The 23701-nt window shown below is 43.0% G+C and overlaps 1 protein-coding gene across 3 annotated transcripts in view; it reads right to left on the reverse strand.

Moving 5' to 3' along the window:
• PAQR5 (progestin and adipoQ receptor family member 5) overlaps positions 1-23701 on the reverse strand; it is an 80941-nt gene that overhangs the window by 45263 nt on the left and 11977 nt on the right. For all 3 annotated transcript variants that reach the window (XM_082253031.1, XM_082253032.1, XM_082253030.1), the window contains exons 3-4: positions 23299-23426; positions 7828-8033 (exon numbers count right to left, since the gene is read on the reverse strand). In XM_082253031.1, the coding sequence (XP_082109157.1) occupies positions 7828-8033; positions 23299-23426 (334 nt within the window). The remainder of the gene's footprint in view (positions 1-7827; positions 8034-23298; positions 23427-23701) is intronic.

Raw genomic sequence — 23701 nt, forward strand, 5'->3', positions numbered from 1 at the left:
AGCCATAACCCGGGTATACCGCTTCAAAACCATGGCGTTTTTCCCCCAGTTTGGGTCCTTTCACACAAGCGGTGCACAGGACAGACTCCGTTTTGCTCAGCGGGGATCGATCCGCCTATCCCCGCTGAGCAGACGGATGACCGCTCCATCTCCACTCTGTGTGCAGAGACGGAGCTCTCAGAACCTCGCTCTCCTCTATTGTAGATAAGATGAAAACGGACCTCCTGTCTGTTCTCATCTGATTCTTATTCTATCCGATCCTTTAGACACATGGAAAAAGGGGTTTCCATCCGTCTGGATTTCATGGACAGGATCGGATCGGATAGCAGTGGGTGTCAGTGGAGATGTCTCCGCTGACATCCGCCGCTCCATAGATGGAGCATCTAATCAGGTCCGCCAGAAAAACGGACAGGGATCAGATCGGAAAGCCCGTGTGAAAGGGGCCTTAGGAGGTTGGCAAGTCTACTCAGTGGCTCAAATTTCCACAATGTTTTATATTTTCTGTTAAAATCTAAAATTGACAATCTCTTACTGTGGATTTGAGACCCAAACTAACCTCCATACCACCCCCTACTAACCCTCAGCTGCCAGGAACTGATGTGCAAGCACCAGAACTACTAGTCTGTAATGCAAAGATCACCTTCAGCTCCTAAAATTGACCTCCAGGTATGACGTGCATTATACAGTTATATTGGTCCAGCTTGGCACAATGTAACTATGTATATCTCATACCTGGGGGGCCGCTGGGGAAGCTGACAATCACTGTTAGTAGTCAGTGCTGTGATCTTCCTGTGCTGACCGGCTTCCCTTCTGCACATTGACCACATGGGGGCACTCCATCAGCAATGATGCCTTGTATTTTATTTATGGACCACAAGTCATTCTCTGATTGGATGAGGTGGAGAGGAGGGGCAGTGATGTCATGATCTCCACCTTGTTCAATCAAAGAACACCTTGTATAGACAATACAAGGTGTTCTGTGAATAGCAGTAAGCCAGTTATGCACAAGGACTGACACCCTTGTGGTGGTTGGATTCTTTTACCGAGGTGTTCATTGCTACTCCATCCAGATTAAACCTGCTTGGATGTGAACGCTCTGGCTTTCTCCCAACAACCTGATGTCTTAATTTAAAGGGACTGACTCACAGATTAGCAACTGAAGACCGTATGACTTCCATTCAAAGTGGGCTAAGGTCTATACATTCTTTCTCTCCGTCCTCCATTGGGGGTCTTCTGGGGACCTGGGAGGTATTCCTCTTCACCCTGTGACCTATTGGTCACCAGATCTGGCTGTGGTTGTCTTACTATCTGTATTCAGTGATCTCTGCTTTCCTTGTGATTGACCGCAATACTGTTTACATATTTTAACTTATGTGAAACCTATGTGCAAATATCCCTGAAGAAGCCACAAGGCGAAACGCGTCGGATGGAGTCCCGTCCCCTCGAGTCTGGCCATCCAGCCTCCTTGTTTGATGGTCATCGGGGCAGTACCCCAAAAAGCTTCCCTTTTTCTATTTTTTGTAAAAGAGGGGGGGGGGGGGCTGCACAATGGGTCACAGATTTTGTTCCATGTAACTTTTATGATAATTTATTGTTCTCCATTAATTGGAGGAATTTTTTAACGTGTATCAAATAAAATTGATACGTTTTATAGTCAGTGACATTGTAAAAAAAATTAAATAAAATGGTAAAAAAGAATACAATTAAAATACCAAAAAATTAAAACTACTGACACCAGTGGGTGAACTTCCAGGATCGCAAAGGTCACACTTGTGACCGGGCCCTGGCATTCCACCACCGTGGGGAGGCCCCGAGATGGCAGGAGGGGTGCCCACTGCAGAACTTGTGAAAGGGTCCCGTTGCGGGACCATAATAAAAGGGCTCCGCAACGAGAGTAAAGGGCCCCAGGATCGGTGGGTAGAGCCCCTGGCTTGAAGGGAAGGGCCCCAGCCAGGGGACTTGGGGGGCCCTTCATAGTTTCTTGCACCGGGGGCCCTGAAGGTTCTAGTTACGCCTCTGTCATAGGTGTATAAATCTAGAAAAAACACATGATACAGATGTTATAAATTGACTTGCAGTTCAGTGAGTAAAATAAGTATTTGATCCCCAAGCAAAACATGACTTAGTAGTTGGTGGAGAAACCCTTGTTGGCAAGCACAGAGGTCAGATCAGACGTTTCTTGTAGTTGGTGACCAGATTTGCACACATCTCAGGAGGGATTTTGGTCCTCTCTTTACGGATCTTCTCTAAATCCTTAAGGTTTCTTGGCAACTCAAAGTTTTAGCTCCCTCCATACAATTTTTATAGGATTAAGGTCTGGAGACTGGCTAGGCCACTCCATGACCTTAATATGCTTCTTCCTGAGTCACTCCTTTGTTGCCTTGGCGGTATGTTTTGGGTCCTTGTCATGCTGGAAGACCCATCCATGACCCATCTTCAGTGTTCTGGCTGAGGAAAGAAGGTTCTCATCCAAGAGTTTACAATACATGGCCCGGTCTGTTGGCCCCTCAATGCAGCAAAGTCGGCCTGTACCTTTAGCAGAGAAACAGCCCCAAAGCATGTTTCAACCTCAGTGCTTGACTGTAGGGAAGGTGACGGTTGGGAAGGTGACTGTAGGGATGGTGACTGTAGGGATGGTGACTGTAGGGATGGTGTTGTTAGGGTCATAGTCAGCATTTTTCTTCCTCCAACCACGGTGAGTCGAGTTAATGCCAAAGAGCCCAATTTTGGTCCTCTCTGCCCACAGCACTTTTTTTCCAATCCTTCTCTGAATCTTTTAGATGTTTGTTGGCAAACTTCAGATGGGCCTGTATATGTGCCTTCTTGAGGAGGGGGACCTTGCGGGTGCTGCAGGATTTCAATCCATGGCGGAGTATTGTGTCACCAATGGTTTGTTTGGTGACTTTGGTCCCAACTGCCTTGAGATCATTCACAAGCTCCTCCTGTGTAGTCCTGGGCTGATCCCTCACTTTTTTCATAATCATTCTTCCCACATTAATCAAAATCTTTCATTGAGCTCCAGACTGAGGGTGATTGATGGGTATTTTGTATTTCTTCCATTGTGAATAATGGCTCCAATAGTTGCTTCCCTCTCACCAAGCTTCTTGCTGATGGTCTTGTAGCCCATTCCAGCCTTGTGCAGGTCTACAATTTTGTCCCCGACGTCCTTTGACAGCACTTTGGTCTTGTCCATGATGGTGAGGTGTGAATGGAAGAAAGATTCTGTGGACAGGTGTCTTTTATACACATAACGAGTTCTTGTTAGGAGAACCTTCTTACATTGACAGGACTAATCTGTGTACCACATGAGCACCTACTGTAGCTAGGGTTGCCATCTCATCCCTTTAAACCAGGACACACATTACACGGGTTCTGTGGCTGATTAAGGTGGTAATTAAACTCACTTAGGCCCCTTTCACACTATCCGTCCGTCGGACGGATTCCGTTTTTCTCGGCGGGGGATCGAGCCGCCGATCCCCCGCTTAGCAGGAGGATGACAGCTGTGTCTCTGCGCTGTGTGCGGAGACACAGCTGTCAGTTCCCCATGCATCTCTATGGGGGAAATTGGATGGGAACGGACCGTCTGTCCGTTCTCATCTGATCCCATCCGATCTGATCCGCTGGACAGATGGAAAATAGGGTTTCCATCCGTCCAGATTTGACGGATCGGATGTCAGCGGACATGTCTCCGCTGACATCCGATCCCCCATAGAGATGCATGGGGGGACCGTTCAGATCCGCCAAAAAACGGACAGGCGGATCTGAACGGTCCTCCTGTGTGAAAGGGGCCTAAGTACCTTATCTGCATTATATCAGCCTCAGAACCTGTGTAATTATATGTGTCCTGGTTTAAAGGGATGAGGTGGCAACCCTAACTGTAGCCAGTCTGTGGGAGCCAGAATTACTGCTGGTTGGTAGGGGATCAAATAATTATTTTACTCACTGAACTGCAACTCAATTGACCACTTCCCGCAAACCAACGTACCTTTTAGTCGGCTTGCAGAAGTGGTTGTACCGGGATGATGGGAGCAGATGCAGGCGTCACCCCGGTACTGTTCTTTAGAGCAGATGTGGCTCAGCAGCCGCTTGGCCCAGTGGAGTATTTAGGTTTTGTGCTGCCCTAGGCCTGACTAAACTTGTGCACCCCCTAAATGAAATTAGACCCACCCCTTCTTGAAAATCCGGGCACCATATCAGTGCAGCCCCATCAGTGAAGCTCATCAGTGCCGCCTTGTGACCATCAGTGCAGCCTCATCAGTGACCATCAGTGCAGAATATTAGTGCTGCCCTATCAGTGCAGCCTCATTAGTGCCCATCAGTGCAGTTTATCAGTACCCACCATTGGCAACTCATAAGTGGCCATCAGAGCAGCATATCAGTGCCCATCAGTGCAGCCTATTAGCGCCCATCAGTGCAGAATATCAGTGGTGCCTAATCAGTGCAGCCCCATCAGTTATTTTAAGAAATTTGCTGCCACATAGGATTATGTCACTTATTTGTATAATGAATAGGAAGTCCGGAGTCATTATACAAATAAGTGAAATAATCAGTGGCAGCAAACACAAGTCCAAATATCTTATAAGATTGGAGTAATATTACTAACCCAGTGACATTTCGAGATAGCACATAGGAGGTGAGAAGGTTCAAAATATTCTTGCCATCATATACAATTAAATTGTATATGATGCAATTCAATATTCTCACTCAAGGACAAGGATGTTTAAAGAAATGAAATTATATTATTGACATGATGCCTGCCATACCTGGGGGTGGAGGAGGGTAGGCGGAGCATTAGGCTGCAGTGCCAAACTTATTAGCATTGTCGGCCGCCGGGCCAGTTGTATTAAGTGTGGTTGGCGGCCTGCGGTCGGTCCGAATGTCCTCACCTGCCAGTATTATCATACCGGCAGGTAGCAGTGTGACTGCTTTATGGGGGTGCCAGACTGACTTGCCTCCTGGGCCCTGCCCTCCGGCCCAATTCGCCCCATAGTACTGGCACTATACTAAAAAAGTGTAGCGCAAGCCGGCAGGGACTCTTTTCATGTGGGAGCCGGGAGAAGGCTGTTATGTTTAGTGTGAGGGGTGCAGCTTTTTTGCTGCCCCCCCCCCCCCTGTAAAGTGCTGCCCTAGGCCAAGATACAGCACTGGCTCGGCCAATATCCCAGCCGGTGGACGTGCTGGCTGTTTGCTCGGGTCTCCCAATGGGATGGGAGACCCAGGCAGAGCCAGAGAAGTCCCGAGCAAACAGCCAGAACTTCCGCCGGCTGGTTGGAGTCCCGAACAAAGCTGGATTCAGCTTTGATCGGGTCTCCGATGTAGTAACCCGGAAGCGACGTCACGTCATCAATTCCGGTTTACTCATCTGCTAAACGGCACCGAATTTAAAAAAACGGTCAGTATTCAAAAATGCCTATTTCAGCATTTTGAATACTTTGAAGTGCAGTGGAGAGGTCTGGGGTCTAAAATCCGATCCCTCCATAAAGAGTACATGTCTAAAGAAGGGATGTGTTCATTCCTTGTGACAGCAAAAAAAGTGATCAGATTTTTTATAAATAAAACAGTGCTAAAAATAAAAAATTTAATAAATAGGAATTTTTTTTTTTCAAAGTGCCCCTGTTCCCGTGAGCTCACGCACGAAAGAAAAAACACGTTGCGCCAGAAAATGAAAACGGTGTTATAACCACACATGTGAGGTATCGATGCGATCGCCAGAGCAAGAGCAATAATTCTAGAAAAATATTTTTTTGTAACTCTAAACTGGTTAACAGGTAAAATTTTTTTAAACGTTGCCTATGGAGATTTTTAAGTACCGTAGTTTGTCGCCATTCCACGAGTGTGCGCAATTTTAAACCATAACATGTTAGGTATCTAATTACTCGGCATGACATTTTTCATAAAATACAAAAATATTGGGTAACTTTACGGTTTAGTTTTTTTTTAACCACTTAAGCCCCGGAAGATTTTACCCCCTTCCTGACCAGGGCTTATTTTGCGATTCAGCATTGCGTGAATTTAACGGACAATTGCGCGGTCGTGCGACGCTGTACCTAAACTAATTTGATGTCCTTTTTTTCCCCACAAACAGAGCTTTCTTTTGGTGGTATTTGATCACCTGTGCGATTTTTTGATCATGCGCTATAAACAAAAAAAAGAGCGTAAATTTTGAAAAAATAACAATATTTTTCACTTTTTTTTATATGAAATTCCCCAAAAAAAAATGTAAAAATCAAATTTTTTTAACATTTTCGGCCAATTTGTTTTATGCTACATATGTTTGGTAAAAAAAAAAAAAAAAAAAAAAAAAAAAATTGATTGGGTTGCGCAAAAGTTATCGCGTTTACTAACAAAGGGAAAGATTTTTGTCATTTTTGTTGGTTTTTTTTTTTTAACGAGTAATGGCGGCGATCTGTGATTTATTTTGCGGGACTGCGACATTGCGGCGGACAGATCGGACCCTTGACTGACATTTTTGACACTTTTGGGGTTACCAGTGACATTACTACAGTAATCGGTGCTATACATATGCACTGTTACTGTAAAAATGACACTGCAGTGAAGGAGTTAACTGTAGTATTGGAGAGGGAGGGGTTAAGTGTGTCCTAGGGGCGTGTTTCTAACTGTGATTGGCTGTGGCTTCTAGTGTAAGAACAGAGATCAACAGTCCTACTAGTAGAACCGTCTGATCTCCATTCTTACACAGGGGAGAATAACAGGCGGCTTGTTTACATTAGCCGCCTGCCTTTCTCCCGCTCTAACGGATGATCGTGAGTGACCGGCGGACATCGGGTCCACCGGCAACACGTGCCGGGGGGGGGGGGGGTCCGTGACTGTGCGGGACGCGCCTCCGGCGGCGCGCGCCCGCTCCCTAGAGCCTCACAGGCTAGCAACGTAGACCTACGTCGCTTTTCCTGTGAGGGGCTGACTGCTGACGCAAATAGTCGTGCGGCGGTCGGCAAGTGGTTAAAGCAGTGAAATGTATTTATTCCCAAAAAATTGGGTTTAGTAGATCGCAGCACAAATACCGCATGACAAAAAATATTGCACACACACATATATATAAAAATGTTGGGGGGTTCCAAGTAATTTTCTATCAAAAAATACAAATTTTAGCTTTTAAACAACATGTGTCAGAAATAGGCCTTGTCACTAAGTGATTAATACATTTGTATCGTGTTTTTTTTTCTGGATTTTTGGTTGATACTCCGTGTCTATCATATAAAATACACCTATAAGGCCCCTTTCACACTGTCCATCCATCAGACGGACTCCGTTTATCTCAGCGGGGGATCGGCGGATCGATCCCCCGCTGAGCAGGAGAATGACAGCTGTTCTCCATGCTGTGTGCGGAGACACAGCTGTCAGTTCCCCATACATCTCTATGGGGGAAACGGATGGGAACGGACCGTCTGTCCGTTCTCATCCGATCCCATCCGATCCGCTGGACGGATGGAAAATAGGGTTTCTATCCGTCCAGATTCGACGGATCGGATCAGATGTCAGCGGACATGTCTCCGCTGACATCCGATGCCCCATAAGAATGCATGGGGGGACCGTTCAGATCTGCCAAAAAAACGTACAGGAGGATCTGAACAGTCTGCCTGTGTGAAAGAGCCCTAATAAAAAATTATAGACCCTTCATTTCTTTATAAGTGGCCAAACTTAAGAAATCTGCATGGGATCAAATCATTATTTTCCCCACATAAATAATTACATTGAGCCAAGACAGACCAATATATATTGTACAGATGATACCTGGAGCACATGGATCCAAGTGGGTTGGAGTGTTACATCCAGGCAAAGACAACAGAAAATCTTGGAAAGTCTTACCAAGACTGTAGAGACTTAGCGCTCCGTAGTCCAGGAAGAAGCAGATGTGTCTGGCCTGGATAGACATGACACTGAAGGTATGCGCAAAGGTGGACATCATTGGATAGATGCAGCAGGATAATAGGTAGATGAACAGGGGCCACATATACGGGTCATGCAGGGATCCTGGAGAGATCAGGATAGACACCAATCTCCATAGAAAGTACCTGCAAATATATACAAAGAACACAACTTTAACCCCTTCATGACAGCGCATAAAACAAACCTTAACACCCAGACCCAATTTTGCAACTTTGACATGTGTTTGTAAAACCGTACATATCACAACCACTGTGCATCCAGGTGGATTATACTGCCTTTTTTTCAGAATAAATTGGGCTTTCATTCGGTGATAATTGACATCTCCTGATTTTTTTTTTTTTTTAATCAAAGGAAAACTGACCCAAAATATAAAAAAAAAAAAAAAAAAAACATTTAAAAAAAATGATGTTCCATATATATTTTATATATATATATATATATATATATATATATATATATATATATATATATATATATATATATATATATATATATATATTATATATAAATAAAAGAAAAAAAACATTTAAAAAAAATGATGTTACATATATATATGTAGCATCATTTGTTTTAAATGTTTTTTTTTTTTTTTCAATATTTTGGGTCAGTTTTCCTTTGATTAAAAAAAAAAAAAAAAAAAAAACACCACCAAAGAACAACCCAAATTAAATTCTTCTGCTCCTGACAATCCCAGCGATACCACATATGTGTATGTTATTTGTACCTGTAGTAGATAATTTTGCTTTTTTTATCCTAAAACACACTAACACTAATTTTTAAAATGCAGGTTTTTTTTTTGTTTTTTGGTTTTTTAAATCCTACCTAATATATGCTGACCCTGACCCTGACACTAACCCTAACACTGACCTGGACCAAGCCTTGAGATATTTTCTTTCTTCCAGGTGTATAACCCCTGTCCTGGACACCGCATATATGTGTTACTGTGTCATTATTGGGTTAATCTGTGCAAAGCACTATGTACAGTTATTAACCACTTCAGCTCTGGAAGATTTACCCCCCTTCATGATTGATCAGGCCATTTATTGCGATACGGCACTGCGTTATTTTACTGACAATTGCACAGTCCTGTGAAAAAAACAACAATGACATAAATCTTTCCCTTCGTTTGTAGACGCAATAACTTTTGCGCAAACCAATCAAAATACACTTATTGGGATTTTTCTTTACCAAAAATATGTAGCAGAATACAAACTGGCCCAAAATGATGAAAAAATTTGATTTTTAAAATTTCTATTTTTGGGAATGTTATATAGCAGAAAGTGAAAAAGATTGTTTTTTTTTTTCCAGAATTGTCGTTTTTTTTTGTTTATAGCGCAAAAAATAAAAATTGCAGCAGTGTTAAAATACCCCTAAAAGAAAGCTCTATTTGTGGGAAAAAAGGACATCAATTTTATTTGGGTACATCGTTGCACGACCGCGCAATTGTCAGTTAAAGTAACGCAGTGTCTAATCGCAAAAAATACCCTGGTCATTTAGGGGGAAAACCTTCCGGTGCTTAAGTGGTTAATACCACCTTCCAAAAAACTAAAGAAAACGAATGCAGCCGCCACATCTAATGAGTGATAAGCTGCAATATGTAAAATTTTTGGTTTAATACCGCTTCAAAAGAAATCATTTCTTTGAATTCTATCTGCATTTTTCAATATATTATCCATTTATCCATATACTGTACATTAATTTACATTGTAACATTCACATCCAGTGATATTTTGGTGTGACCTGACACAGCCATCATTAGTCATTTTGGCACAACACACACACAAAGTAGAGCTGCACGATTCTGGCCAAAATGAGAATCACGATTTTTTAGCTTTGAATAAAGATCACCATTCTCTCACGATTCTCTGTGTAACAAAAAAAAATTGGGATAACTTTACTGTTCCGTTTTTTTTTTTTTATTCATTAAAGTTTATTAATTGCGTTTGAAAGACTGCTGCGCAAATACAGTGTGACATAAAATATTACAACAATCGCCATTTTATTCTGTAGGGTCTCTGCTAAAAAAAATACATAAAATGTTTGGGGGTTCTAAGTACTTTTCTAGCAAAAAAAAACTGATTTTAACTTGCAAGCAACAAGTGTCAGAAGAGGTTAAACTTCCTTTCTCCCTGGCAGAGGGAAGGAAAAGATACAATGTAATCATTTTGTTTATAGTTACTGGGAGACTTAGGCTCCGTTCACATCTAGGCGTTTTGGGGCGTTTTTGGGGCGTTTTTCTGCTCTAGGATCAGCTCTCAAAACGCCCAACAAGACAAATCCTATTCATTTCAATGGCCCCTGTTCACATCTGAGCGTTTTGACGCTGTATACAAAACGCCCAACGCTCAAAAAAGTACATGAGCTTCTTTTTGGGCAGATTACAGGCGTTTTCCATTGATCTCTATTCAATCTAAAAACGCCTGCACAAAAATCGCGGTAAAATCGCGGTAAAAAACGCGCGAAAAACGCTACGCTCAGGTGTGAATGTAGCCTTAATGCTGATAGGCGTTTGCGGGAGGAAAGATACAATGTAATCATTTTGTTTATAGTTACTGGGAGTTTTCCACAGCTGTTTTCTCTGCTCCCTCAGCTATGCAAAGAATCGAGCATATGTCAGGTTTAGATCGTCAGAGGGGGTGAATCGAGATCGCGATTTTCATACGATTAATCGTGCAGCTCTAACACAAAGGTGGAGAAGATTTTGTTCCGAAGGTTATTATTGCCGTGTTCTGTTACAGAGCCAAGTCTGGTTACAGCATTATAAGGAGATATCCGTGTATACAGAGCATCTGGAAAGTATTCACAGCGCTTCACTTTTTCCACATTTTATGTTACAGCTTTATTCCAAAATGGATTAAATTCAGTATTTACAAAAAAGAAAAAAAAAAATTCATTATTTTCCTCAAAATTCTACAAACAATCCCCCATAATGACAACGTGAAAGAAGTTTGTTTGAAATCTTTGCAAATTTATTAAAAATAAAAAAACCCATGTACATAAGTATTACAGCCTTTGCCATGACACTCAAAATTGAGCTCATGTGCATTCTGTTTCCACTGATCATCCTTGAGATGTTTCTACAACTTGATTAAATTCAGTTGATTGGACATGATTTGGAAAGGCACACACCTGTCTATATAAGGTCCCACAGTTAACAGTGCATGTCGGAGCACAAACGAAGCCATGAAGTCCAAAGGAATTGTCTGTAGACCGCCAAGACAGGATTACCTGGTTGATCCTGCCTTCAGCTGTCCATCCCATCTACTCTGTGTCCCCACTGCAGGTTGAGATTATGTAGATCAGCTGGTGTCCTCTAGGGAGCATGCTCCAGTTTCAGTTCCCTTCTAAGCTCAACATTTCCTCCTTTTTCTTATCTGTGCAACCCATAGAACTATAGAGCAGTGGTCTCCAAAAAGTGGCCCGGATGTGACCCTTTGCTTGCTGTTATCCAGCCCTTGGGGCATTATTCTCTCCACTGACAGCAACAGTGAAGCATAGTTCCTCCCACTGACACCAATGATGGGACACTATTCCTCCCATTGACACCAATGATGGGACACTATTCCTCCCATTGACACCAATGATGGGGCACTATTCCTCCCACTGACACCAATGATGGGACACTATTCCTCCCACTGACACCAATGATGGGACACTATTCCTCCCACTGACACCAATGATGGGACACTATTCCTCCCACTGACACCAATGATGGGACACTATTCCTCCCACTGACACCAATGATGGGACACTATTCCTCCCACTGACACCAATGATGGGGCACTATACCTCCCACTGACACCAATGATGGGACACTATTCCTCCCACTCACACAAATGATGGGACACTATTCCTCCCACGGACACCAATGATAGGGACACCATTTCTCCCATTGACACCAATGATGGGGCACTATTCCTCCCACTGACACCAATGATGGGACACTATTCCTCCCACTGACACCAATGATAGGGACACTATTCCTCCCACTGACACCAATGATAGGGACACTATTCCTCCCACTGACACCAATGATGGGGGACAATTCCTCCAACTGACACCAATGATGGGGGACAATTCCTCCCACTGACACCAATGATGGGGCGCTATTCCTCCCACTGATACCAATGATGGGGGACAATTCCTCCCACTGATACCAATGAGGGGGCACTATTCCTCCCACTGACACCAATGATGGGGCACTATTCCTCCCACTGATACCAATGATGGGGCACTATTCCTCCCACTGACCCCAATGATGGGGCACTATTCCTCCCACTGACCCCAATGATGGGGCACTATTCCTCCCACTGACACCAATGATGGAGCACTATTCCTCCCCATAGGTGTGCGCAGCCTACTGCATTAGGGTGTGCACCCCCAACCTCAAACACACATGCCTTTCTTTGCAACCTCAGCGAATGAATTGGTCTGTGCTGAGTGGCTTCCTATTCAATCACAAACTGAAGCATAGTAAACACAATTTACTATGCTTCAGTTATGAATGGACACAGTGAGTGAGTGTGTTCACTGTATTCATTTAGAAAAGGAAGATGCAGGTAAATTACATATTTACTAGCCCCTTCCTCCGCTCTCCATCCTGAAACATCCCCTGCAGCAGCACTCCGGATCCGGATTGGATCGCTGGGGAAGAGACAGCGATCCAATCCAGGGAAGAGAGAACATATCACCGCTACACTCAGGTAACTTCATTGACTTTGGTTGGAATACGGATGTATTACACATTAATCCGGAGGTGTAAGGCTGATTGATTTCTTAATTCACCCAATGCTGGACCTGGTTACTGAAGGCTTTTAGCTGCTGGCTGATTGGAATCATGGATTTTCCCATTTACCATCCAGGAGATTCTAGGTTGAGTGATCCTTCAAATCACCCACTGCTTTATTTGACCATTGAAGGTCCATACTTGTCGGTAAGAGTCAGTGTGTGGTGGTTGGTCTAACATGTATACAGTACCTGCTGGCCAAGGTTTCTCTGGGACAAGGTGGCTGGACAGGTTATCACACCTCATCCAATTCCTATTGTTTCCCCCTGAAAGGACACTTTCGCACCCCCACCCCCCCCCCATCCCACACACACACCTCTCTACAAAACAAAACACAAGCTGTTGCCCATGTCAACTGAGAATACACCCAGGTGTCATCTGGTCCATGTCCAGTTTCAGCTTTTATTCCACCAAGTGTAAAAATTTTGGAAGAAATCCTTCTGCTTTTTGGTGCAAGAAAATTACCACCATAAAGTGGTATTAAAATAATACTAAACAAAATATGATAAAATATGGTCCAAGTGGCTGGCTGATCCAGTTACAGCCTCTATGCTCGTTAGATCATAATTCTATTGTGTAGTCCTTCGACGTCCTTTGAGATATTGGTTTTTGTCTGGGATCATTTTCCTTCTGTTAGTCGTATTAATGTGTTTATTTACTGCTCCTTGCAGTGCGAGCCATGTCAAAAATAGGGTGGAACTCCAGTTTAAAGTAAAACACAATAGTATGAAAAATGTTCATCAGAGTCCAACATGCATGAAGATAATCCTAGAAATTTTAGAGCACGAACTTCCACCCAGGTGTCGGAAAGTGCAGGGTAGTGAGATAGAGCCTCCACCACACACTGACTCTTACCGACAAGTATGGACCTTCAATGGTCAAATACAGCAGTGGGTGATTTGAACTGTTGGACTCTGATGAACATTTTTCATACTATTGTGTTTTACTTAAGGTGGAGTTCCACCTTATTTTTGATTTTTGCATTTTCTGTTAGATGAAAACGTCCTGAAAAAGAATTGGATAGTTATAATTTTTAATTTTTTTCCACTTACCTGATTTTTTCTTAAAATTAACTTACCTTCCTTCCACTTCCTCCCTCTGCGGCCGGGGCCAACGACGTCACTTCTCCCTTTGCATTGACTCCTGGGAGATGAGCGTCATTAATTCCAGGAGTCAATGCGCCTGCATCAGTGTCCCTCGTCACTTCCGGTGCAGGCGCGTCATTCTTTGCCGATGGATTAGAACAGCTTCTGGGCATGCGCGGAACCCGCTGCGGGATGACGCGCCTGCACCGGAAGTGACGAGCAGGGCATTCTGGGACACAGACATCCAGGAAGAGGACACAAAGAGGGACGCTCTGGCTTCAGCTGCCCACACCGGAGATGGCAGCGCTGGACAAGACATTTTCAAGGTAAGTATTTCATCCTGCAGGTAAGTAATGCCTCGTACACACGCAACGATTATCTACCGATCGTCCGACTTTTGTCCAGAGTGGTGATTTGTTGCTTGGAATGTGCCTAGACTGCACACTAATTTTCTCGGCCAACAAATATCTACTTCAGAAGTGATGTCATGTGCTGGTTTACTTTCCGTGTGTTTTTTCTTCTCTGAGCATGCCCAGTCTTGCTCATCAGATTTTTGTCTGCCGAAATCTGTACTGACTGACGGAAAATCGGCCGTTGTGTTGACGGCCAACAAAAATTTTATATGGAAGAGAGGAAAGCGCCTCGAGTGTTGTAAACGATTTAATGACAAAAATGATAGTAGTGACTCACATTAAGGTACTCGTTATCGTGTGTGGCGTTGTGCTCCGGAGGCTGGATGTCTGCTCAGTTCAAGTCGGTCTAATCGTCCGGGTGGGCTCTGGAGGCTTGCTCTGCCGAATTCCGGGTAGCTCGGAGGAGGAACTTGGAGGAGCTCAAACAGCGTCCGGCAGCGTCTGACGTCACATGTGCAGAGAAGGGCAGTGAGGGCAAACTGGGCTTCACAACGCGTTTTGGAGCATATGTCGATGCCAGGTTCGGGCATTTGAGAAAGGAGTGCACATGCCCGAACCTGGTATTGACGTATGCTCCGAAACGCGCTGTGAAGCCCGGTTTGCCCTCACTGCCCTTCTCTGCACATGTGACGTCAGACGCTGCCGGCCGCTGTTTGAGCTCCTCCAAGTTCCTCCACCGAGTCTACCCAGAATTCGGCAGAGCAAGCCTCCAGAGCCCACTTGGATGATTAGACCGACTTGAACTGAGCAGACATCCAGCCTCCGGAGCACAACGCCACACATGATAACGAGTACCTTAATGTGAGTCACTACTATCATTTTTGTCATTAAATCGTTTACAACACTCAAGAGGCGCTTTCCTCTCTTCTATATTTCTGATACAGAGCTGCTTCACTCCTCCGGTCAGCTGCCCTGAGTGACAACCCCTCCATCCATCCCAGGGTCAACCTCAGATTTTTCTCGCTCTCCCCCCTCCCCTCTGGATTTGAAGAGTGCACACCATCACTGTCTGTCTAGGAACTTGAACACGGACTTTAAATCCCCCCCTTGTGCCCAGGCTCTTAATGATATATCTCCCATGTGTTGGTGCTTCTTTTTGGTTTTACCCTGAAACCTGTCCACAATTTGCAGCCACCCCATTGATAGCACCACCTGAGAGCGCCAAAACACTCCCTATTTTCCAACAAAAATTTTATAGCCTGCACACCAGATTTTATTCGGCCGAAAAGTCAGAGTCGGTTGTCGAAAGCATCATACTAACAAGCCGAAAATCGGCAGATCGGACGTTGGCCGAAAATTCACGGCCAACTATCGACGCGTGTGTACGGGGCATTAAACAGGGGACATTTTGGAGGCTATCGTTGCTTAAATGCACTAGCCCTGACTGTCCTGGGGGTATTTTTATCTCAAAAATGTTTTTTGCCCGGAACTCCGTTTTAACCAGCGCTGCTCGTGTGTATATTTTATTGTATTTCTTGCCAGTGTTTAAGCTAGCTGCTGGTGCTTAGCAGGGTGCGCAGGTTTATTTGCATTTATACATTAATCTAGTAAGAAGGACAACTGTTACCCCGCTAACAAAAGTAACATGACATGGCTCGCACTGCAAGGAGCAGTAAATAAACACATTAACATGACTAACAGAAGGAAAATGATCCCAGACAAAAACCAATATCTCAAAGGACTACACAATAGAATTATGATCTAACGAGCATAGAGGCTGTAACTGGATCAGCCAGCCACTTGGACCATATTTTATCATATTTTGTTTAGTATTATTTTAATACCTCTATATGGTGGTAATTTTCTTGGACCAAAAAGCAGAAGGATTTCTTCCAAAATTTTTACACTTGGTGGAATAAAAGCTAAAACTGGACATGGACCAGATGACACCTGGGTGTATTCTCAGTTGACATGGGCAACAGCTTGTGTTTTGTTTTGTAGAGAGGTGTGTGTGTGTGAGAGATGGGGGGGGGGGGGGGGAGGGGGGTTCGAAAGTGTCCTTTCAGGGGGAAACAATAGGAATTGGATGAGGTGTGATAACCTGTCCAGCCACCTTGTCCCAGAGAAACCTTGGCCAGCAGGTACCGTATACATGTTAGAAAAACCTTTCTGTCCGTTAACCACTTAAAGAGGTTGTAAACTCATTTAAAATTTTTTTTTTTTTTTTACAACCTGCAAGAGAAAGACATAATGAGCTAGTATGCTTCGCATACTAGCTCATTATGAAATACTTACCTTAGAACGAGCCCCCGCCGTGCCGCTCTCTTACCTGTATGACGGGCGACATGACATGTCGCCCGTCTTCCGGGATCGCGGCATCCGGTCATCTGATTGGCCGGAGCCGCGGTGACGTCACTCCCGCGCACGCGCACGGGAGCCGACGGTCACGGCACGGGGCTCTGAAGGAACGGCACGGTCAGCCGTTCCTTCAGAGCGCATGCGCCAGTGACGTCACTGGCTGCATTAAAGGTAAATATCTCCTAAACGGTGTAAGTTTAGGAGATATTTACAGTACCTATAGGTAAGCCTTATCATAGGCTTACCTATAGGTACAGCTTCCTGAGGAGGGTTTACTTCCTCTTTAAGCCCCAGCCCTATTTCGGACACTTTTTGTTTACAAGTTAAAATCAGTATTTTTTCCAAGAAAACTACTTGGAACCCCCAAACATTATATATATATATTTTTTTAGCAAAGTCTCTGGAGAATAAAATGTCGGTCATTGCAATATTTTTTGTCACGCTGTATTTGCGCAGCGGTCTTTAAAACGCCATTTTTTTGGGAAAAATTACGAAAAATCACATTTCACTGCATTTAAAAAAATACTAAACAGTAAAGTTAGCCCATTTTTTCTGTATATTGTGAAAGATGATGTCACGCCAAGTAAATAGATACCCAACATGTTATGGTTTAAAATTGCGCACACCCGTGGAATGGCGACAAACTACGGTCGATAGAAATTTCAATAGGCGACGCTTTAACATTTTTTAACATAGAAACATAGAATGTGTCGGCAGATAAGAACCATTTGGCCCATCTAGTCTGCCCAATATATCTGAATCCTATGAATAGTCCCTGGCCCTATCTTATATGAAGGATAGCCTTATGCCTATCCCATGCATGCTTAAACTCCTTCACTGTATTTGCAGCAGTGTTAATTTTGGCAGCAAATTTCAATTTAGTTTTAGTCTTAGTCTTAGGACTAAAATGGCATTTTAGTTTTAGTCCTATTTTAGTCTTCTGCAAGTGTTTTAGTTTTAGTCGTATTTAGTCGACTAAAACTCCAGTATATTTTAGTCGACTAAAACGCCCTACATTTTAGTCGACTAAAACGCCCTACATTTTAGTCGACTAAAACGCCCTACATTTTAGTCGACTAAAACTCATTTTAGTCATCTATAACCAAATGGGTGTAGTTCAATTGTAATTTGTAATGCATTATTTAAGCATTTTTCTACAATTTCCAAACTCATTATATACTACTGCTGGTCCTGGAGTGAAAAATCTAATATGTTATTATTTATGCTTTGAGCATGCACCAGTGTTAATTTTTGGCAGCAAATTTCGATTTAGTTTTAGTTATAGTCTTTTGACTAAAATGCCATTTTAGTTTTAGTCGTATTTTAGTCATCTGAATTGTGTTAGTCGACGAAAACGTTTTAGTCGGTTTTAGTCGACGAAATTAACACTGATTTGCAGCTACCACTTCTGCAGGAAGGTTATTCCATGCATCCACTACTCTCTCAGTAAAGTAATACTATTACTTTTAAACCTTTGCCCCTCTAATTTAAAACTGTGTCCTCTTGTAGTAGTTTTTCTTCTTTTAAATATGCTCTCCTTTACTGAGTTGATTCCCTTTATGTATTTAAAAGTTTCTATCATATCCCCTCTGTCTCTTCTTTCTTCCAAGCTATACATGTTAAGGTCCTTTAACCTTTCCTGGTAAGTTTTTTCCTGCAATCCATGTACTAGTTTAGTAGCTCTTCTCTGAACTCTCTCTAGAGTATCTATATCCTTCTGGAGATATGGCCTCCAGTACTGCGCACAATACTCCAAGTGAGGTCTCACCAGTGTTCTGTACAGCGGCATAAGCTGTACATAACGGTTACCACCTCACATGTGTTTACAACTAAAACCGGGCAGATATTATCATACCCCCGTTTCTATGTTCCAACTTCTTGGTGACACTCTCCACATGCTGTACATACGGTCCAGTGCTTACCTTGTGGGACTCTTCCGGTTTAGAGGACATTTGGCTTATCTGCCCCCATGATGCTGATACTACACCCTCGGTCCTACTTCTCCTGATGTGGGATCGGGATAGGCTCTGATCTATACCAATTGGTAAGCATGACGTGACAATCTATTTACAGTTGTTAGGGGGAACTATTGAACTAAGTATGAATTTTAGCTTATTATGCTACGATTGTATGTATAATTCTCCATTAAATAGGAGGTCAATCGGCCACAGCTCAAGGGACCCCAGGCAATCTCAAGAGGTACTCTAACTAAAAATGGTTGTATTATTAGGCTATAACCCAATGGACATCTCTACCGTTCTGTATTACACATGCCTGCTGATGCACGCACTGCTGAGTGCCATCCAATGTAAGTGCGGTCTGTATTATAAATAAATGCCATAACGATTCATACAGAGAGCACTAGATGTCCCCTTTATTTATCTTTCATGCTGTATGTGGCCTGAGTTCGATATAAGTGAGGATCCCCTTCTTCTGTGGAACCTGATCTCTCCTGAACCCCCCTTGAGAGGGTATAAATGCTGTAGGAGACCCTTGGTGATTCTTGGGTCTACATATAAGGTGAGAGGCCACGAGTGGAGGTGAAGGGATGAGGCACAGTCACGAATGTGTTTGCTTATATCCATCACTTATGGGATGTGTTTGAAGGACTTTTCTTGCTTTCTATACACGGATTTGTTTGCACAGTCTGAATAGACTGTGTCTTTTCACCTATTAGGGACTTTTTTCTTTGTGCATGATATATTTTTGGCACTGTATATTATCACTGTGAATACTTATTGATTGTATATGATTTAATAAGCACAGTTTTTGAACTGCTTGATTTTTATTTAGATTTGATTGTTTGCACTTTTATGAGTCTGGCGCTACACTATTGATTTATTGAGCCACTGGCTATAGTGCTGGTTGACAGTGATGGATATTTCCAGGACTTTTAGGGTATGGAAGGTCCTTACACCTGTAGCACAGACTGTGATTTTGTTTGTTGGTTTAACCATCTAAAAGGAGGTCAATCGGCCACAGCTCAAGGGACCCCAAGCAATCTCAAGAGGTACTCTAACTAAAAATGGTTGTATTATTAGGCTGTACCTCAATGGCCAGATTTGGAAGTCCCTTATAGCTACCTACTCAAATTTTGATAACTACTGTAAAATAATGGACTCCGTGCTAAAGGCAAAAAGGAACAAAGAAAGGGCGCACCGACCTAGCACATTATCCTCAATAATAGGCTTTTTTATGCAACATATAAAATGGCTACTCACAAACACAGTTGTAAAAATGATCATAACAGGCTCAGTAGCTCCAGTGTCAGGAATAGTCCATATGAAAGTCCATAATCCGATGAGATGACGGCTGACGCGTTTCGAGGCTTAGCCTCTTCCTCCTCCTTTAAACTTGTGAGTAGGTCATGACACAGTGGCTCTGAGGAAGAGGCGAAGCCTCGAAACGCGTTTTATTATGGATTATGGACTTTCATATGGACTATTCCTGACACTGGAGCAACTGAGCCTGTTATGATCATTTTTACACCTGTGTTGGTGAGTAGCCATTTTTTACATGTTGCATAAATAAAGCCTATTATTGAGGATAATGCGCTAGGTCGGTGCGCCTTTCTTTGTTTCTTTTTGCTTTTAGTACCGTTGGACTACCCCAGTCCTTTTTGGGCTGCAAGACCTAGCCATCCAAGACGCCAGCTGTAAGTCCCGTGGGGAGTGTGGTTGGGGAGCTTGGATTCTAAGCGCAGGAGAAGGGTGGCATCACCTTATTTTAATGGACTCCGTGCTGCCTGATCTTTTTGAAGGCTTTACAGGAAGTAAGAATGGATAAGGATAGGTCATTCATTGAAGGGCACTTACAAAGACCAAAGGAGGAAATAAGTGAGATTCAGAAGATTGTAGAGACAGAAAAGATCCAGCAAAAGCATTTCAGAAAGTTGAAGATCTGTAAAAAAAAAAAAGAAAGTCACTGGCTGTCCACAATAGAAAGTCCAGTATGGAGAAGACAGACTCAACAAGCGGGACATAAAGACCAGCAAGAAATTCTCCAATTAGATCCATCGCTGCATTCTCTAGAGCAGTGATGGCGAACCTTGGCACCCCAGATGTTTTGAAACTACATTTCCCAAGTTGCTCTTGCACTTTGCAGTGTAGGTGAGCATTATGGGAAATGTAGTTCAAAAACATCTGGGGTGCCAAGGTTCCCCATCACTGCTCTAGACCTTGGGGTTGGCACTTAAATTTCCCAAGGGGCCACATGATAATATGGGACTGTTTTGGAAGGCCGAATGCTTTACAGCATGTAAGAATGGAAAAGGACAGATCATTCATTGAAGGGCACTTACAAAGACCAAAGAAGGAAATAAGTGAGATTCAGAAGATTGTAGAGACAGAAAAGATCCAGAAAAAGCATTTCAGAAAGTCGAAGATTTGTAAAAAAAAAAAAAAAGAAAGTCACTGGCTGTCCACAACAGAAATTCCAGTATGGAGAAGACAGAGACCCAACAAGCGTGACATAAAGACCAGCAAGAAATTCTCCAATCAGATCCATCGCTGCATTCTCTAGTCCTTGGGGTGTGCACCTAAATTTCCCAAGGGGCCACATGAGAATGTGGGACTGTTTTGGAAGGCCGAACCAATAGGTTGAACTTTTAACATATGCTGAATTTTTAACATAACATTCTATAAACTTTCACAATAACAATACTGGAAATGTGTATGTTTTTCAGAAGGTTGAAGACCAGCAGTGTGTCCCAAAAATAAGCCTAACATTTAACCACTTGACCTCTGGAAGATTTACCCTCCACCCCTCCCCCTTCATGACCAGGCCATTTTTTTGCTGCCACTGTGTTACTAACTGGCTCTTGCAATGATGGACACAAACTAATGCCCCATTCACTACCGCGACTTGTCAGGCGACTTGTCAGCCTGACGAGTCGTCGTCCATTGACTGCTACAGGACCCATTCTAATAGGAGCGACACAAGTCGCTCCGACTTAGAAAAAGGGTCCTGTACTACTTCGGGGCGACCTCGGAGCGACTTGCATAGACATTCATTATATGAAGTCCGTGCAAGTCGCGCCGAAGTCACGGTGCACGGGACTTCATAAGTCGCCCCCGAAGTAGTACAGAGTCGTGCCGCGCTAGTGTGAATGGGCTCTTAATTTATATTATTTTTTCCCCCACAAATAGAGCTTTCTTTTGGTGGTATTTGATCACCTCTGCGTTTTAAAATTTTTTGCTATATAAACTAAAAATGACCGACAATTTTGAAAAAAAAATAAATATATATATATATATATATATATATATATATATATATATATATATATATATTTTTTTTTTTTACTTTCTGCTATAAAACATATGCAATAAAACTGCAGTTTTTATTTTTTTTATGATTAAATATAAATAAATCAAATTTCTTCATAAATTCAGGCCAATTTGTACATATTTTATTATGTACATATATTATTAAATAAAAAAAATGTAAATAAATCAAATTTCTTTATAAATTCAGGCCAATATGTACATGTTTTATTATGTACATATATTTATTATTAAATAAAAAAATGTAAAAAAATCTAATTTCTTCATAAATTCAGGCCACTATGTATGTACTTGTACAATATGTACATATTTTTGGAAAAAAATCCCAATAAGTGTATATTGATTGGTTTGCGAAAAAGTTATAGGGTCAAACAACCTGCATTATACAAACTATGGTATTGCCGGAATCATTTATTTTTATGCTAGTGATGGCGGCGATCAATGACTTCTAGCAGGACTGCGATATTGCGGCGAGCAATTGGACACTAAGGGGTTTATTTACTACAGCTAGAGAGTGCAAAATTAGTTACAGTTCTGCATAGAAACCAATCAGCTAACAGGTTTTATTGCCAAAGCCTTATTGAACAAGCTGAGGTTCGAAGCGGATTGGTTTCTATGCAGAGATGTGACTAATTCTGCTTTAGTAAATAAACCCCTGACACTTGCAACACTTTGTGGGAGCCAGTGATACTAATACAGTGATCAGTGCTAAAAATATGCACTGTCACTGTACTAATGACACTTGCAGGGAAGGGGTTAAACATCTGGGGCAATCAAAGGGTTAAACGTGTGCCTAGCCAGTGTTTGTGTGTAAACTGTGTGCTGCTTTTACTAAGGAAAGGGATGGATTTTACTCCCTGCTTTGCAGGGACACAAAATCCATCACTTTATCCCCTGTCAGAACAGAGCTCTGCGTCTCTGTCCGATGATCAGCGGGTGCCAGCGGACATCCGTAGCCCGGCACCCGCAGATCAGCTTCTGCTGTGAGTAATCGCCCTTCTATGCAGAAGGGCATAATCACACACACACACACATATATATATATATATACACACACACACACACACACACACACACACACACACACACACACATATGTGTGATTCTGCACAGAACCGCCATCCTGTAGCTGTATATCTGCTATGGGGAGGTCAGGAAGTGGTCAATTAGGCAATACATACCCGTCAGGTGGAGAGTGGGACCTGGCAACCCATTCCCACATACCCTCACTGACATCATATCCTTTTTAGCCCACCTCCCATGCTCTGTCCCAGTTGCTTAAGGGGTAGCGCGCCACCCCTCCTGCACTGCTGATGCTACTTGGAAGTGTGACCGCCACCACCTTGTTATCCGCCATCTTGCTGACTCTCCAACACTTATTCAAAGTCATTTACTTCCTTCCGATTGGCCTCACATGGGCCAAACAGAAAAAGCCAAAGGGCCAGGTGTGGCCCATGGGCTGTAAAGTGCCCAGGTCTGCTCTAGACATTTTCATATAGGATCTTGTCGAAAGGAATCCTTACCAGGATGGTAGAAAATGTGTCCAGATATTAACGGTCTCATTGGTCAACTGGAAGACACTTAGGACACAAGCTGAGGCAGAGCTCCGAGGGGAGCGGTATCCACATATAATGCTGTCTTCATGGAACACCTGAGAGACAGAAGGCAGATTGTGTAGGTTATACAGTATAGATATATGTAGTATACAGTATATATACTGAACAAAAATGCAACACTTGTTTTTGCCCCCATTTTTCATGAGCTGAACTTAAAGATCTAAGAAAATTGGGATTCATCCGTGAAAAGAACATCTCTCCATAGTGCCAGACACCACTGAATGTGAGCATTCGCCCATTCACGTCGGTTACGAAGATGAACTGCAGTCAGGTGGAGACTCCGATGAGGACGACGAGCATGCAGATGAGC

Source organism: Pelophylax lessonae (genome assembly GCF_965119305.1).
Source record: "Pelophylax lessonae genome assembly, chromosome: 4".
NCBI lineage: Eukaryota > Metazoa > Chordata > Amphibia > Anura > Ranidae > Pelophylax > Pelophylax lessonae.